The 15478-nt window shown below is 33.8% G+C and overlaps 2 protein-coding genes across 3 annotated transcripts in view; one reads left to right on the forward strand and one right to left on the reverse strand.

Annotated features, from left to right (window-relative positions):
• The first annotated feature begins 457 nt into the window (after positions 1–457).
• LOC141336497 (chloride intracellular channel protein 4) lies at positions 458–14446 on the forward strand. 2 transcript variants are annotated; one of them, XM_073842147.1, is made up of 6 exons: positions 458–2419; positions 10512–10621; positions 11905–12030; positions 12125–12231; positions 12314–12495; positions 13581–14446. In XM_073842147.1, exons 1-6 carry the CDS (start codon positions 569–571, stop codon positions 13740–13742), a joined length of 2538 nt encoding a protein of 845 aa, XP_073698248.1. In that variant the 5' UTR covers positions 458–568; the 3' UTR covers positions 13743–14446. The 2 variants fall into 2 exon arrangements, with proteins under 2 accessions (XP_073698248.1, XP_073698250.1); XM_073842149.1 differs by lacking the exon at positions 458–2419 and adding an exon at positions 8316–8496.
• A 366-nt stretch (positions 14447–14812) lies between these two features.
• urp2 (urotensin II-related peptide) overlaps positions 14813–15478 on the reverse strand; it is a 7780-nt gene continuing 7114 nt past the window's right edge. Inside the window, exons 3-4 of the mRNA XM_073842698.1 lie at positions 15190–15339; positions 14813–15100 (exon numbers count right to left, since the gene is read on the reverse strand). Of these exons, the coding sequence (XP_073698799.1) occupies positions 15069–15100; positions 15190–15339 (182 nt within the window). The 3' untranslated portion in view covers positions 14813–15068. The remainder of the gene's footprint in view (positions 15101–15189; positions 15340–15478) is intronic.

Below are 15478 nucleotides of genomic sequence, written 5' to 3' on the forward strand. Positions count from 1 at the left end.
CAAATGAGGTAACATGAATAAAGTGAGTATTTGCTTTATATGCCACACTTGATAAAAAAAATCTAGTTAAAATTTTTAATTTTGAAGCCTTGCCAACAGAATGAAAGCCTATTAACTAATATTGCATCATTTTATAGTTAAATGGCTCTGGGATTAAATTTTTTTTTTTTTTTTTTTTTTTTTTTTTACAAAATATCCCGAATGCAGTTTGAGATTAATTGGAATGAATAATAAAAGAAATTTCTGTTTTTGCAAATTAACTCTTATTACTCATATATATGGAAAATTTAATTTACTTTAAATAAGTGCCCTGCCCTTAAACCGATCATCTTGAGCTGACCAGGCTCCCATTGGAGCGGATTTGAGAGGGCAGGCAAGTCATGTGGGGATCAGAATCTGAAATTTACCATAATCCTCCAGAGGAAAAAGGAGGGGAGAGAGAGTAAGTCCTAGTTACCTCCACAGAACCTAGACTGCAGAGGTAGACAGGAGAAGAGCGTTGGTGAGCTAGTTGTGCAAGGTCTACGCAGTCATATAAAACTCTAAACACTCTTCTAAGTTTTTAATTATGGCCCAGGCCAAAAGCGATATGAGTGTCAATATGGAGATTTCTAACGGAGCTGTCATCCACAGTCCTGTAGGGTCATGCATGGAGATGGAAGATCGGAGGACTGCGGAGGAAGAGGAGGAGGAAGATGAGGTTGAACTAGCTGAAGAGGTGGACGAGGATATCAACATTGGAGATGACGATAGTGGAGAAAGCAATGTAATGCCTTCTACAGACGTGATCATCCATAAAACAGAGGTGGAGGACATTATGGCAGACATGAAGGAGCAAGTTAACCAAGAGACAGAGGTTCTGCAAAACAAATTTACGGAGGAGGTAAATACTGGAGAGATGGAGAAAGAAGAAGTGGACATAACCACCAAACTAACAACACCTGAGTTAGAGGTAATGGCTGAACTGCCAACGACAACGCAAACGCAAGTTCCAGAACTTCGAATCGAAGCTGAAGAGCTTGCAGGAGCATTGAAAGAACTGGAGAAGGATCGAGGAGATCACAAATTGGAAACGCTGTATGAAGATGAAAAGGAAAGCGATGAAATTCAGACCTTGAGTGAAAGGCAGACGGAAACAGAGGAACATCAGGATCTGCTCCTGTCTGAGGTAAGAGAGTTTACCTGTGACCTTCTTGAGAAAATCAAAAACAAGCCCACAGAAGATCAAACTCAGCAAGTAAAAAGTGACATACTTTTGGAAGAAGTGAAGCATGAAGAGGTGAAAGTGGAAAGTTGGGATGATGAGGGGGTAAAAAACGATGTAGACGAAGAGCCAAAGATGGTTTCTACCAGTGAAGTTGAATGTGTAAAAGACTTTCAGAGTCTTGGGGAAGAGGAAGAACCAGCAAAGTTTGATAATGTTGGTGAAGAGCAGTCTACAACCGAGGTGCCTTTATTAGAGGACTGCACAGAAGTTGGAGAGCCAATACACAATGATGCCTTAGAAACAAATAGTGATGAAGAGACGTGCATCACTTACAATGCACCAGAGGAAAGGGCGATTGATTGTGTTGTAACAGAGCAACCATCAGCTGATATAATTGGTGGAACCATAGAGGAGATGGTCCAGAATTCAGATCAGTTGGTGGAAAGCGCCGTGCAAGAACATGAAGAACTAAAGCGGCTGCAACAGGTGGTGGGCGACACCAATTTGGAGAGCTTTGAATGTGAGGTAGCGGATACACAAAAAGTTATTGCCAATGGTCCTGAGGAGACAAGAGGAGATGATAAAGAGGTAAAAGGCATTGAAATGATTCAAGATGAGTCTCAAAAATTTGTAGAGATTACAGAAGAGCCAAAACAGGTCAAGAAGGAGGAGCTTCCTGTAGAGGAGGCGGAACAGCCACTTGATGATCCTGAGGTTGTAAAAGAGGGGGCGTGCAAGAAGCAGGAACAGCTCTGCAATGACAAACTGGAAGTCGCAGAGGGAGGTGACCCTGCAAAGGAACAGCCAAGACAGGTCAACCAAGAAATGCCAGCACCTATAGAGGAGGGGGCGGGAAACTGGCTAGAAGAGCTCAAAGCTGTCATTGAAGATGAGCCCAGGAGGAAAGCCCAGGGGGGGCGTAAAGTCACCATACCTGCCTGGCTGAAAGCCAGCGAGAGCTCAGATGCCCATTTTCAAGAGCCGCCGAAGCCCCTCAGCAGTCGGGTCAAAAGCGTGAGCTGGGGCATTGAAGGAGAGGTGAATATCAAGGCAAAAGTTCAAGAGGTCACCATGGCGAATGGGTGCTCTGGGATGCCAGCTGCTGTAGTTCAACAGGAAGAAGAAAAACCTCCAGTGAATATGACAACGATGGCGACTTCAGCTCAGCAGGAGGGCGGTTCACATGACCAGCAGATCTCCCTCTATGTGAAGGTACCTTATATTGTTAGCTAAAGTCAGATGATGCTCAATATTTATCTATATATTAGAGTAAATACAAGTCCATGAAAGAGAGAAGAAAAAAACAGGCCTAAAACTGTAGGCCTACACTGTAAAAAACTTTGTTGAGTCAATTTGTTACAATGCTGCCGTAAAATTTTAAGTTCAGTCAACTCAAATATGTTTAGTCAACTTTAAATGTTAAGTTGTTTTTAGTGACTGAACTAAACATTTGGTTTGTCTAACTTAAAAGCTGGGTTTGTTACCCAGCTGCCTTCAAATTTTAAGTTTAATAAACTGAAATATCTAAGTTGTCACATAACATTTCAAGATGACTAAACTTATTTGAGTCGGCTGAACTTAAAATTTTAAGGCAGCCAGGTAACAAATTATTTTAGGTTGACTCAACAAATAGTTTTTTTACAGTGTACTAAGGTAGTATGCAATCTGAAAAGCGTCAGAAGCTTTACTTTGATTTTAGTAATAGCTCATACCAAGCGACTGCAGTTTTACTTTATTGACAATGAATATTTTAGAGTTTTTGTGGGAACTAATTAGTGTAGTAATTTTTTATTTTTTTGTAAGAAAAGGTTGTTATATACACTACTGTTCAAAAGTTTGGGGTCAATGAGAATGCTTTTTTCACTAAGGATGCATTAAATTGATTAAAATTTATTTATAAAGCTTTTTGAAAATTGTATTTCAAATAAATGCTGTTCTTTTGAACGTTCTATTAATCAAAGAATCCTGAAAAATATTGAAAATAACATTGGAAATAATCAGAAATGTTTTTTGAGCAGCAAATCAGCATATTAGAATGATTTCTGAAGACTGGAGTAATGATGCTGAAAATTCAGCTTTAAATCACATTTTAGCATATATTCACATAGAAAATGGTTATGTGAAATTGCAGTTATATTTCTAAATTTTTACTGTTTTTTGTAATCAAATAAAGTTAATAAACAGGGTAAAAATAAAAGTGACCTCACTGACAGTGTTGTTAGGATTAACTAAAACTATTAATAATTAAAAATTAATCTCAAATGAAATGAAATATAAATTACAGAAATCTTAACTTAAAAAATAAATAAATAAATAAATGTTTAAATGTTTGCAGCTAGCTGAAATAAAATAATTAAAGCTAAAGTTAATGGAAATAAAAATATATGACAGAATTACTAAAGCCCAAAACCAAATTTAAATTAAATCAGGAATATAAAAATACATTCATATAATAGTATATAAACAATGCTAAATAATACTGGTAAAAATAAATATTTTAAAAAATTACTGTGATTACTGTGGTGAATTTTACAGGGAGGACAGGATGTTACATACATATAAACTGTCAAAAAGCAAACAAAAATCAGATTTTTGTAGAAACACTGACAGAATAATGCATTGTGTCTTATTGTAAAAATAAGCATGGTAAGGGTGTCTTGTTAGCCACATTAGCATACAGTTTCCTACAATGACAGCATGTCCTTCTGCTCAACAGATGGTCTTACTATCACCAACACTAATTGCATTAATGTCTTTGCTCTACTGGTCAGTTGGTCAGCTGTCATCCCGCTTCTAGAAAACCAGACTGTAATTCCCAGTCCAGGGCAATGTTACTACAAATTGGTTAAGCTTGTTGTAGCTTGATCACCGTATTATTTCAGGGTAATCATATAAAATATACCATATACTAGTAACTAATGCATTTTAACTGGCCTTTAAAGCTAAAATTAAGTTTTTTTATGTAACATCCACTAATCTGACAAGAAATTTTAATAGTTTAGACTAAGCTGCAGTGCATGGTGTTTATAAATGCTTTAGTTACAGTTGTTCATGTAACAAAAAAAAAAAACGTATATTTAAGCTTAAGGTTTAAGAAATAAGGTTTAAGTCAAACGTCCCACCCTGTTTGTGTTGTGTTGTATAAATGGTTGTTGCTGGTGATATAATGCACTTAGTTAATTGAGATAATTCTTGGCAGGTTGTTGAGCTGATGGATTGGTTGGTGAGCTAAAAATGAATCTGACACAACCGGCTGTGGTGTTTCTTAATCGATTCTAGAATGTTCTAATAGAAAATACCACATAAAGTATCCTCTCAACAAACATTAGGAAAGAACTGGCTTTAGGTATCAATTCATTTCTATTTTCTTGGCTTCATTTTAGCAATGTTAATGCAATAAAGCACACTAAAAAGTGCAACATAGATGCAGTGCAACTTTGTTTTTCAAACTACAGCAATATGTATTTATTTATTTAGGCCTATTTATTAATTTATTACAATGCGTGTGGTTCTTAATCAATAATGTTAATAAAAAAAAATCAAACTTTTTCAACTGTTGTAGTGAAACTTCAATTGATTTTATTTCTTTTTCTTTATTTATAGATTTATGTATGTATGCATTTCTATTACATTTAATTTAACTGAGTGTGCTTCCTAACCAAGCAAAATTATAGCAATATATATTTATTTAAATTGATAAACTTTGTTTTCCCTATGAACAAAACTACAGCAATAATAGTTTTGACTTTTGTATTTATTTTGTTTAAAATGTATTTATTTTATTTTTATTTTATTTATTTATTTTTTTATCTATTTTTTTTTGTTTGTTAAATTTTGTTTTTCCAATAAGCAAAACTACAGCAATAGTAGTTAAATTTATGTATTTATTTAAATAATTACTTAATTATTTAATTTTAATTTACTTTTAATGTATTTATTTAATTTGTTAAACTATTTTATTCTTAACCAAGCAAAGCTACAGCAATGGTTTTATTTTGTTGATTTATTTATTAATATATATATATATATATATATATATATATATTTATTTATTTATTTATTTATTTTTTTTTTTTTTTTTTAATTGTTTAAAACATTCATAACCAAGCGCTCACAGCCAGATTCTTGTTTTATAAAGGAGGCAGAGCATTTTTCATTTATTTTGTTTTGTTTTGTTTTGTTTTATTTTATTTTATTTTATTTTATTTTCTATTTTATTTTATTATTTTTTTAATCTATTTTATTTTATTTGTTAAACTTTGTTGTTCCAATAAGCAAAACTACAGCAATAGTAGTTACATTTATGTATTTATATACATAATTATTTAATTATTTTATTTTATTTTATTTTACATTTATACATTTTATTTGTTAAACTATGTTGTTCTTAACCAAGCAAAACTACAGCAATAGTTTTATTTTATTTGTTTGTTTTACTTTTTTTTTTTTTTTTTTTTAGAATTCTTTAAAACATTCATAACCAAGTGCTCACAGCCAGATTCTTGTTTTATGAAGGAGGCCTAGCAGCAGGACATTAAGCCTGGTAAAAATGCCCTTAAATCCCACCCTTTATGTTTCTGCAGAGTGATTCCCGTAACAAAGACGGCTTTTGTTTGCATGTTTCAGTGGAAAAGTGCAACTCCTACAATCTCTGAACGGTTCAGATCACTAACAAATAATAACAAGCATTATTTTTAGTCTCATTATTGGTTTGTATTTGTTGTGGTAGTTTTGCTTTGGTAACAGGATCTAAGTGAGGACATGTGCTGACCGTTATCTAATTAAAGATGCCTGTTATTCAGTGATTAAACAGATGATTCTTATCCTTTATTGACTCAAGTGATCTGTTTTGCCTCTTTGCTCATGTATTTCTAAGTGAATAATGTGTTTGTAAGTGAATAGTGTAGTGGGTTAATCGTGTTCCAGCATTCCTCCACACACTAATCTGATTAACATGTTTGTTAGTCTGAGTGACTGAGGGTTTCTGGATTGGTTTATGGGTGTTCTGAGTGGTTGCTAGGCAGTTGTTTATTGCCCCACAGTAAACTTGGCATTAAATATGAAATTATGAAATTTCATTAATGTGATGTAATTGCTTTGCGGACAAGTGTGCATATGTTGGCTTATTAAAACAGAGTCTGAACTTTGTTTTTTTGGACTGGCACACACTTTTGCATGATCACAGAGCCTGATTATTTGCAGTTCTGGTTAAAGATGAAGCTCTGCCCTCTGCTGGTCTTCTGCTGGTCTGATTTTCCCTCATCAAAGCCTGTTAATATGGTAGCTTATCTTCAGGTGAACAGACCTCACATAATCATTCATAACCCCCAGAGTCATAAATACAGTAAAACAGTAATAAATTAACTTCCTAAAACCCAGGCATACAGAAACAGCAGTAATTCTGAGGTAGTGTTTATTGGTCCATTGTTGCTGTCAGATAATGAATAAAAAAAAAAAAAAGAAAAGTCAAATGTCATATTAAGTCAAATGCAGTCACCAGGCTGTACCTGCTAACTAAAGCAAACATGCCAGGAAAATGTACATTTCAAGTGCTTTGGCTACAAAATGACCACTTCTAAAACTGGGTGTTGAAAGTAGACGACAGAAAAGCAAAAATGAAATTCGAAGAAATAAAAAGACTAAATGATGCACATAAAATCCTTCAGAGCTTTTAAACCTGGAAAGCATTAAAAAAAAATTGCTGTCAAAAGGTCATTCAATAGAAATGTCATTTTTTGTCCCTAGCCTTTACAGAAATATTACACATGAAAAACACTTTAAGGTTACAATTTCTTTATACTTTAAAATTAAACAATATGTTCATTGAACAGTTTCACCTTCTTGAACCATCAACATGGCAATATTTGTTTTGAATTCAATATATAGAATTCCAAGCACCACAAAACTCATCCCTACAGGCATGTACAGAGATAAAGTGCTTTATTTAAGTTTTTTTTTTTTTTACCATTTAAAATACAATAATGTATTCACAACTATCAGATATAAATATAAATGTCATAAAAAAAACGCTGAAGAAATATTATAAAATATATAATGAAATTAGTGGTCCCTTGAAGTTGTGTCACTGGTGTTACATTTTAACAAAAATCTTTTATTTTAAAATAAAAATCAGACTGATAACATCATTTGACTTCCTTATTCTTATTTTCTAAAGATCTATGAGGAAAGGCCCATGATAAGTCCACTGTCGCTTTTTTAGTTATCAGAAATGTTCTCATTCATCTCATGATTTCATGTGAGGCTTTTAGTTGAGCTCACTGGTGTGATCTATACTTTATTGTTAGTAAACTGTAAAAAAAGCCTAGAATACAAATGGATTAAACTACTTCATTTAGTGAGTATAACCATGGTCTTATGTATGTCACTGATGATTTATTGTGATTTACTGGTGTTACTGTGTTTTTTTCTGTCACATTAAATAAATAAAACATAATCTCCTTATTTCTTACATTTTCATTATTTTTCTGTAACTGACTACATGTGCTGAAAAAATCGAGAAATAATATGTCATAAAAACCTTTAATATTGCCAAAGAAATAAGGTAACACCAGTGACAAACATGGTACATATGGTCTTTAAATAAATGCACAAAAAAAATTAAAGCTGTCATTTATGTGTATTTAAAAAGTCAAAAGTTATCTAATAATATGGTCTTTAAACACGTTTAAATGTTAGAAAAATAAATACATTTTAAGACATTTTGCCATACTAAAAGTGGGCATTTATGTAGAATGACCCAGAAATAGTAAAGGAAAAATATCAAAGTGCGGCCTGTTTTTCTGTTCATGATAGGTCATTAAAGCGAATTTGACATTCGGCTTTGAGTGGGAACCCTGTTTACAATATAGTTTATTTCTAGATTATTGTGCTGGAAATCATAGTAGAGAATCCCATCATCACAAATAACATTTTTTACAGTGTTGATCTGTAAACTGCTTTCATAACACACATCTCATGAACGGCGTCTCTATTGCTGATAACAATGAACAAACGTCTCAGTGTCTCATCCTGCGTGTTCGACCGCTTTTTCCATCCCAAACACCCACAGCACATGAAGACAGACTCTTACCAAATTAAATCAGTCATTCTGGATGCACAAAGAACTGAAGAAAACACGTTTTATACATGCAGAGTTTTGAGAAAGCATTTAATGTTGTTGATTTGTGAGTCATGTGAAAGCAGCGCATCTGCAGCAATATTTGACCATGGCTTGGTTTGATGTAGCAGCTAAAAAATTGGGATTTCCTAGCATTGAGCTGTTTGTGAAGGTAAGACGTTCTCACATTGAACCTTTGAAGAAATAACGACTTTGTTTTTCATATTCTGAATGGGAAATCATGCTAGGCTTGAGTACTGACTCAGAATTCCTGGTACTGTGCTCTAAATAAACATCTTGTGATGTTTGTTCTGTTGCTCAACAGTGTAAGCTTATTTGGCTCCTTAATGGTTTCCATAAAGTATTGTGGGGTTTAATGAGGCTGAATGCTTCCTTAAAGGATAGTTCACCCAAAAATGTTAAAATAAGTCATTATTTACTCACTGTCAAGTTGTTCCAAACCTGATTGAATCTATTTAGATGTTGAACACAAAAGAAGATATTTTGAAGAATGCTAGCAACCAAACAGTTAATAGTAACCGTTGACTTTCAGAGTATGGAGAAAAAAAATACTATGGAAATAAATGGCTACCGTCAACTGTTTTTTAAAATATCATCTTTTGTTGATGGTGGCCATTGCATTCCATAATATTTTTTCCACAATAATGGAAATGGTTAATGGTTTTGGCTCCTTAAAGCCAAATAAGCTACAAAATATGCCATACAAAATATAATGGAAGGCAATGGCCTCCGTCAACAAAAGATGATATTTTGAAAAACAGTTGACGGTAGCCATTGCCTTCCATAGTATTTTTTTTCTCTCCATACTATGAAAGTCAATGGCTACCATCAACTGTTTGGTTGATGCATTCTTCAACATATCTTCTTTTGTGTTCAACATCTGAAGAAATTCATACAGGTTTGGAACAACTTGATAGTAAGTAAATTATGGCAGATTTTACATTTTTGGATGAACTATGCTTTAAGGAAGCATTCAGCCACATCAAACCCCACAATACTTTACGAAAACCATTAAGCAGCTTTAAATAAGCCATTGACTTCCTTATTGTGGAAAAAATATTATGAAAGTCAATGGCCACCGTCAATAATACACTGCTGCTCAGAAGTTTGGGATCAGTAAGACTTGTGTTTTTTAAAGTTTAAAGTCTCCTATGCTCATCAAGGCTGCATTTATTTGATCAAAAAAATACAGAAAAAAACAATAATATTGCAAAATGTTATTACAATATAAAATAATGGTTTCCAATCATTTTTTTTTGAACCTGTGATAGTTTTTTCAGGATTCAGGAATGTTAGAAATAGAAATGGAAATAGAAATTATTTCTGTATTTTTGATTAAAAAAAAAAACGCAGCCTAGATGAGCATTAGAAACTTATTTAAAATACATTAAAAATACGCTAAAATACATAAAAAAATCTTACTGATCCCAGACTTTTGACAGGCAGGGTATATTTTGAAGAATGTCGGAAACCAAACAGATGATGGTAGCCATTGATTTCTATAGTATGTGGTAAAAAATACCATGAGAGTCAATGGCTACCGTGAACTCTTAAAAATATCTTCTTCGGTGCTCAATAGAAGAAAGAAACTGAAAAATTGAAGGGGAGTCGATGATGACAGAATTCATTTTTTTCCATTACCTAATTTACCTTTTTATTGCCATTTAATTTGCGTGAAACAAAATGTTAAAAGAAGTCATCTACTGTAAATATAAGTGTAATTTATTGAGTAAATAACCACTTAAAAGTAACTTGTTTAGGTGAATATGTACCAATGCCTATTTGAAATAATTTAGTATAATATATAATATATTTAATAATATAATAATAATTTATAATAATATAAATGCTTTAAAGTGAAATGTTAATAAATATATCTCATAACATGTCAAGTCTTTTTAATTATCTCTGTATTATTCTGGATTTTCTGTACATTTTGAAGCCAAAGTATTTGACTCAAAAAAAAAATCTTTTAAGTAATTTTATATTTGAAACTTCCCTTAAAATCATAATTTTATCATATTATGTCTTCATGCATCAGGACATTTTTGCAGTGCACAGAGCAAATAAAATCAAAAGCTCCTTCAAGCCCATTGTACTCTCTCTTGAAGAGCATGAATGTTTGTAATGACAGGAATGATGGGATAATCTGTGTGTGTCTCTCAGGCCGGCAGTGATGGAGAGAGTATTGGGAACTGTCCGTTCTCTCAGAGACTCTTCATGATCCTCTGGCTGAAAGGAGTCATCTTCAACGTCACCACTGTGGATCTCAAGAGGTGAAGCACATATTCACAGATGAAGACACAATGACACAAACAAGATCTTTGACAACACATATTTCCCATTAGGATGTTCCTGTAGTTCACAGCGTCGAGCGTGACTCACACAGCATCACAAACAAAGTTGTGGGTTCGATTGCCATTGAATGCATAAAGTGATAAAATGCATGTCTTGAATGCAAATTCAGCTGCTTTGGATACAAGCATCTGCATGCATATAAATGTAGAACATTTTAAGACGTTATTCTGATAAACAGAATCACATAGAAATTTAATTGAAATCAGGATCTTATTTAACTTCATTAAGATACCTTTGCTTACCAATTAATATGGGAATTTCATTTGTGTTATTTTAGTATTATTTATCTACAATTGTTTTTTTTTTATATATATATATATATAACATTTTATACACCATCTGAAAGCTGAATGAGTAAGCTTTCCATTGATGTATGGAATCAAAAAATCTAAATATTGAGCAATTTTCTTAAAAGTTGTGCAAATGAAGTTCTCAGCAATGCATACTACTAATCAAAAATTAAGTTTTGATATATTTACGGTGCGCTTAATACTGTTTTTGGACTTTTTTCAGAATTATTTGATCAATAAAATGTTAAAAAGAACAGAATTTGTTTAAAATCTTTTGTAACAATATACACTACCTTTCAAAGTTCGGGGTCAGTAATTATTTTTCTTTCTTTCTTTCTTTGAAAGTAATTAATACTTTTATTCAGCAAGGGTGTGCTAAACTGATTAAAAAAAGTGATAGAAAAGACTTATATTGTTAGAAAAGATTTATATTTTAAATAAATGCTGTTCTTTTAAACTTTTTATTCATCATAGAATCCTGAAACTCAGGTTCAAAAAAATATTAAGCAGCACTGTTTCCAACATTGATAATAAAAGTAATAAATCAGTATTGAGACGATTTTTAAAGGATCATGTGACGCTGAAGACTGGAGTAATAGCTAATGAAAATTCAGCTTTACATCACAGAAATACATTATTTTTCAAAGTACATTACAATAAAAAAAAATAAAAATAAAAAAAAATCTTACTGATCCCAAACTTTTGAGCAGCAGTGTATATATTTTATTTTAGCTTGATTTCAGTTAAAAAAATTTTTTTTTTAAATAGCTTTAGATATTTATAAATCTTTTAGAGCTTTCAGAGGTTCCCACACTTTTTTTATATGAAGGGTAAATATTGCATCTCTGCTGTAGTTTTAGTTTGCAATAGCAAACTAGATGATGGCTGGTTTGTTTTTCTGTGTCCCACAGGAAGCCAGCAGATCTGCAGGATCTCGCTCCAGGAACCAACCCGCCGTTCATGACCTTCAACGGAGAGGTGCTGGTGGACGTCAACAAGATCGAGGAGTTTCTTGAGGAACGACTGGTCCCACCACAGTACTTTCTATATCGCTTCATTTCCCATTGCATCAGATACTTTTGTTGCTAAATTAAAAAAATAAATAAAAAATAACCCTGGGACATTTTTTAGATACCCAAAGTTGGCAGTGAAGCATCCAGAATCCAACACAGCAGGAATAGATGTGTTTGCCAAGTTTTCCGCCTACATCAAGAACCCTAGGAAAGAAGCCAATGAGGGTGAGATTAATTGGTTTTATTCAAGCTTGTGAAATTCTTCTGTAATTCTGTTTTAATTTGGACTTGTATTAAATGTATTAAGGTCTGGAGAAAGCTCTTCTGAAATCTCTGAAGAGGTTGGATGAGTATCTGCAGACGCCGCTCGCAGAGGAAATAGATGCCAACAGCATGGATGATCCCGGTGTGTCCACACGCAGTTTTCTGGATGGAGCCGAACTCACGTTGGCCGACTGCAACCTGCTGCCCAAACTACACATCATTAAAGTATGTCTTTCCTTTTCTACACTTTCAATCTCTCATGCTATGTCTTTTCTTTTCTTTTTATTTTAGTTGTATTAATTTACATATACAGTTGAAGTCAAAAGTGTACATCCCCTTATCAGAATCTTCAAAATGTTACTTATTTTACCAAAATAAGAGGGATCATACAAAATGCATGTTATTGTTTATTTAGTACTGACCTGAATAAGATATTTCACATAAAAGATTGAATTTATAAAAATAACCCTGTGCAAAAGATTCTGTGTTGTTACCTGATAGATCCACAGCTGTGTTTGTTTTTTTTTTTTAGTGTGGTTTTTAGTTTTTTGTTTAGTGATAGTTGTTCATGAGTGCCTTGTTTGTCCTGAACAGTTAAACCGCCTGCTGTTCTTCAGAAAAATCCATCAGATCCCACAGATTCTTATTTTGAATAGATTCCAACAATGACTGTATGATTTTGAGAACCAGCTTTTCACACTGAGGACAACTGAGGGACTCATATGCAACTATTACAGAAGCTTCAAACACTCACTGATGCTCCAGAAGGAAAAACCATGCATTAAGAGCCGGGGGTGAAAACTTTTGAATTTGAAGGTCTGGGTAAATTTAACTTATTTTGTCTTCTGGGAAACATGTAACATGTAATCTTCTAGCCTCTGAAGGACAGTACTAAATGAAAAAATATGATATTCAGGCAAAATAAGAAAAATGCACACATCTCCATTCTGTTCAAAGGTTTTCACCCCCGGCTCTTAATGCATGGTTTTTCCTTCTGGAGCGTCAGTGAGCGTTTGAACCTTCTGTAATAGTTGCATATGAGTCCCTCAGTTGTCCTCAGTGTGAAAAGATGGATCTCAAAATCATATAGTCATTTTGTATGATCCGTCTTATTTTGGTAAAAGAATTAATATTTTGCAGATTCTGAAAGGGGGATGTAAACTTTTGACCTTAACTGTATATATGTATATACAAAAACACAAATACGGCACAATTGCACAAATTTTAGGGCCAGTAATTCTGGCATGCACACATTTTTCTTTGCAAAGAATGCATTTGCTAGATTTTACTGCCTCCATTCTCTGTTATAGATTGTTGCCAGGAAGTACAGGGGTTTTGAGATCCCTGCTGAGATGACAGGGATTTGGAAATATTTGAATAACGCCTACAAGAGAGAGGAGTTCATGAACACCTGCCCTGCTGAGCGCGAGATCGAGTTCGCTTACCTGGATGTCGCCAAAAAGATCAAATAGTTCAGGATAACAAGACGAGTAGTGCTAGCTCAGAGTCACATGCTCATGTGTGTCGTATGTTTGTTTGTGTTTGTGTTTATGTGTGCACTCACTGGTGGAGCTGCACTGTGGTATATTAATCATAAATGAGTAGATTGGCATCCGTTTTCCTTCAATCAATGGCAGGACCAAGAAAAGACTATAAGACCAGATGCATAGAATAAAATACTTTGTTAGTACTTTTAACAATCTGTCTGTCTTCACAGATCATATAGACTAGATGTTATGCATTCATAATATTTCACAAAGGCCTTGACCAAGTCTCAATCACTTTTAAGCTATGGATCTCAATGTTTCTGAATTTTTCTTTCTATTTTTTGCATATTTGAATTTTTACTTATGCTTCCTCTGGTCAGGCCAGTATATTTACACATGCATTTTCTATTTGCATTTTCTATTTAAAGAAATCATGTTTATTTTACACTATCACCAACTCTCCTTTTGTATCATCACATGAGGTTATTATCCACAGGTTTACTAATTACTGATTGTGATTGTTTTGTCTTTCCAAGCTTAGGACCAAACTGCTTCTTCATTTCGATTTGATTGTTTTTTTAAATCTGTGCACAGAACTTAAAACACGCTATTTATGCAACTATGTAACCTTGCGCAAACGCCTTATGAAGCTCTGACGAGGAGACTTTAATTAAACTAATCAGAATTCATCAAGTCTTCGTGGTTTTTAATTTCCTATTGCCGTCGTGAACGAGGGTCGTGTGAAGAATGAGATCTTGATACGCGAGTCGCATTGATCGCCGCAGACGACGGACGAAATGAAAAGACTTCATTTGACTTGTTCTCTTGTATTTTGAAGGGTCTCCTTGAACGTCACCCAAGCAACAGAGCAATCAGATCAATTTAGGAGGCATAATATCAACAGCTTGTCTTTCTAGTCGACTTGCTACCTCATCATCACCATAGTGACCTCTAAGTTTGAGCTTTGAGAACTTGTGCAAACACTAGTACAGTGAGGCCAATCGCAGCAATGCGCATCGCTCTGTCTTATTTTGCAATGATCACCGAAAGAGGTATCTGTAGAAAAATAAAGTTCTCTTTATTATCACAATATTTTTGCATGCTTTGTCATTTTTATTGGTGCTTGCAACAACGAAGATGTTGTAGATCGAAGGTTAAGAGCAATTCGTGCACAAAGTCAAAGGTACACACGTCACAGAGGTCAGAGGAGTCAGTCTTGTTATTGATGGTCCGTCGGGAAGAGCTTAAGCATCTCTGTTTGAGAACAGGATTTGTTGCTTGGTGAAATGCGGGTCAAACAGGCTGCAAATCTTAGTTCTGAGAGCAGTACTTCCAGAAGCACACTGTTTTTGGACAAAGATAAACAGTTTATTTAAATGTTATCATGCACATGGCGTGTTTTTGTTATCCAGACCAACTGGTTGCGTCATACCTCTCTTGTTGGTTTTCTTAGTTGATGGAAGAGACTTTTTAAAGGATTTTCCATTGAGTTTGGAATCCATTTGTTCAGTGCTGGCCTTTGGTGAAATCCCACCGCTGTCTATAGTAGTCGCTGTGGTGGATTTCAGGTTTCCGTCTGTCACTACCTGGAGGTTAGAAAACACGATTTATAGCATAAAGCACAAATTGAACTCTTTTATATATTTATAAAAATAAAAATATACATTTTAGCATCTGAACATATCTTTTATATGTTTATGTTAGTATGTGCACATACCATT

Source organism: Garra rufa, chromosome 6, assembly GCF_049309525.1.
Source record: "Garra rufa chromosome 6, GarRuf1.0, whole genome shotgun sequence".
Taxonomy (NCBI): Eukaryota; Metazoa; Chordata; class Actinopteri; order Cypriniformes; family Cyprinidae; genus Garra; species Garra rufa.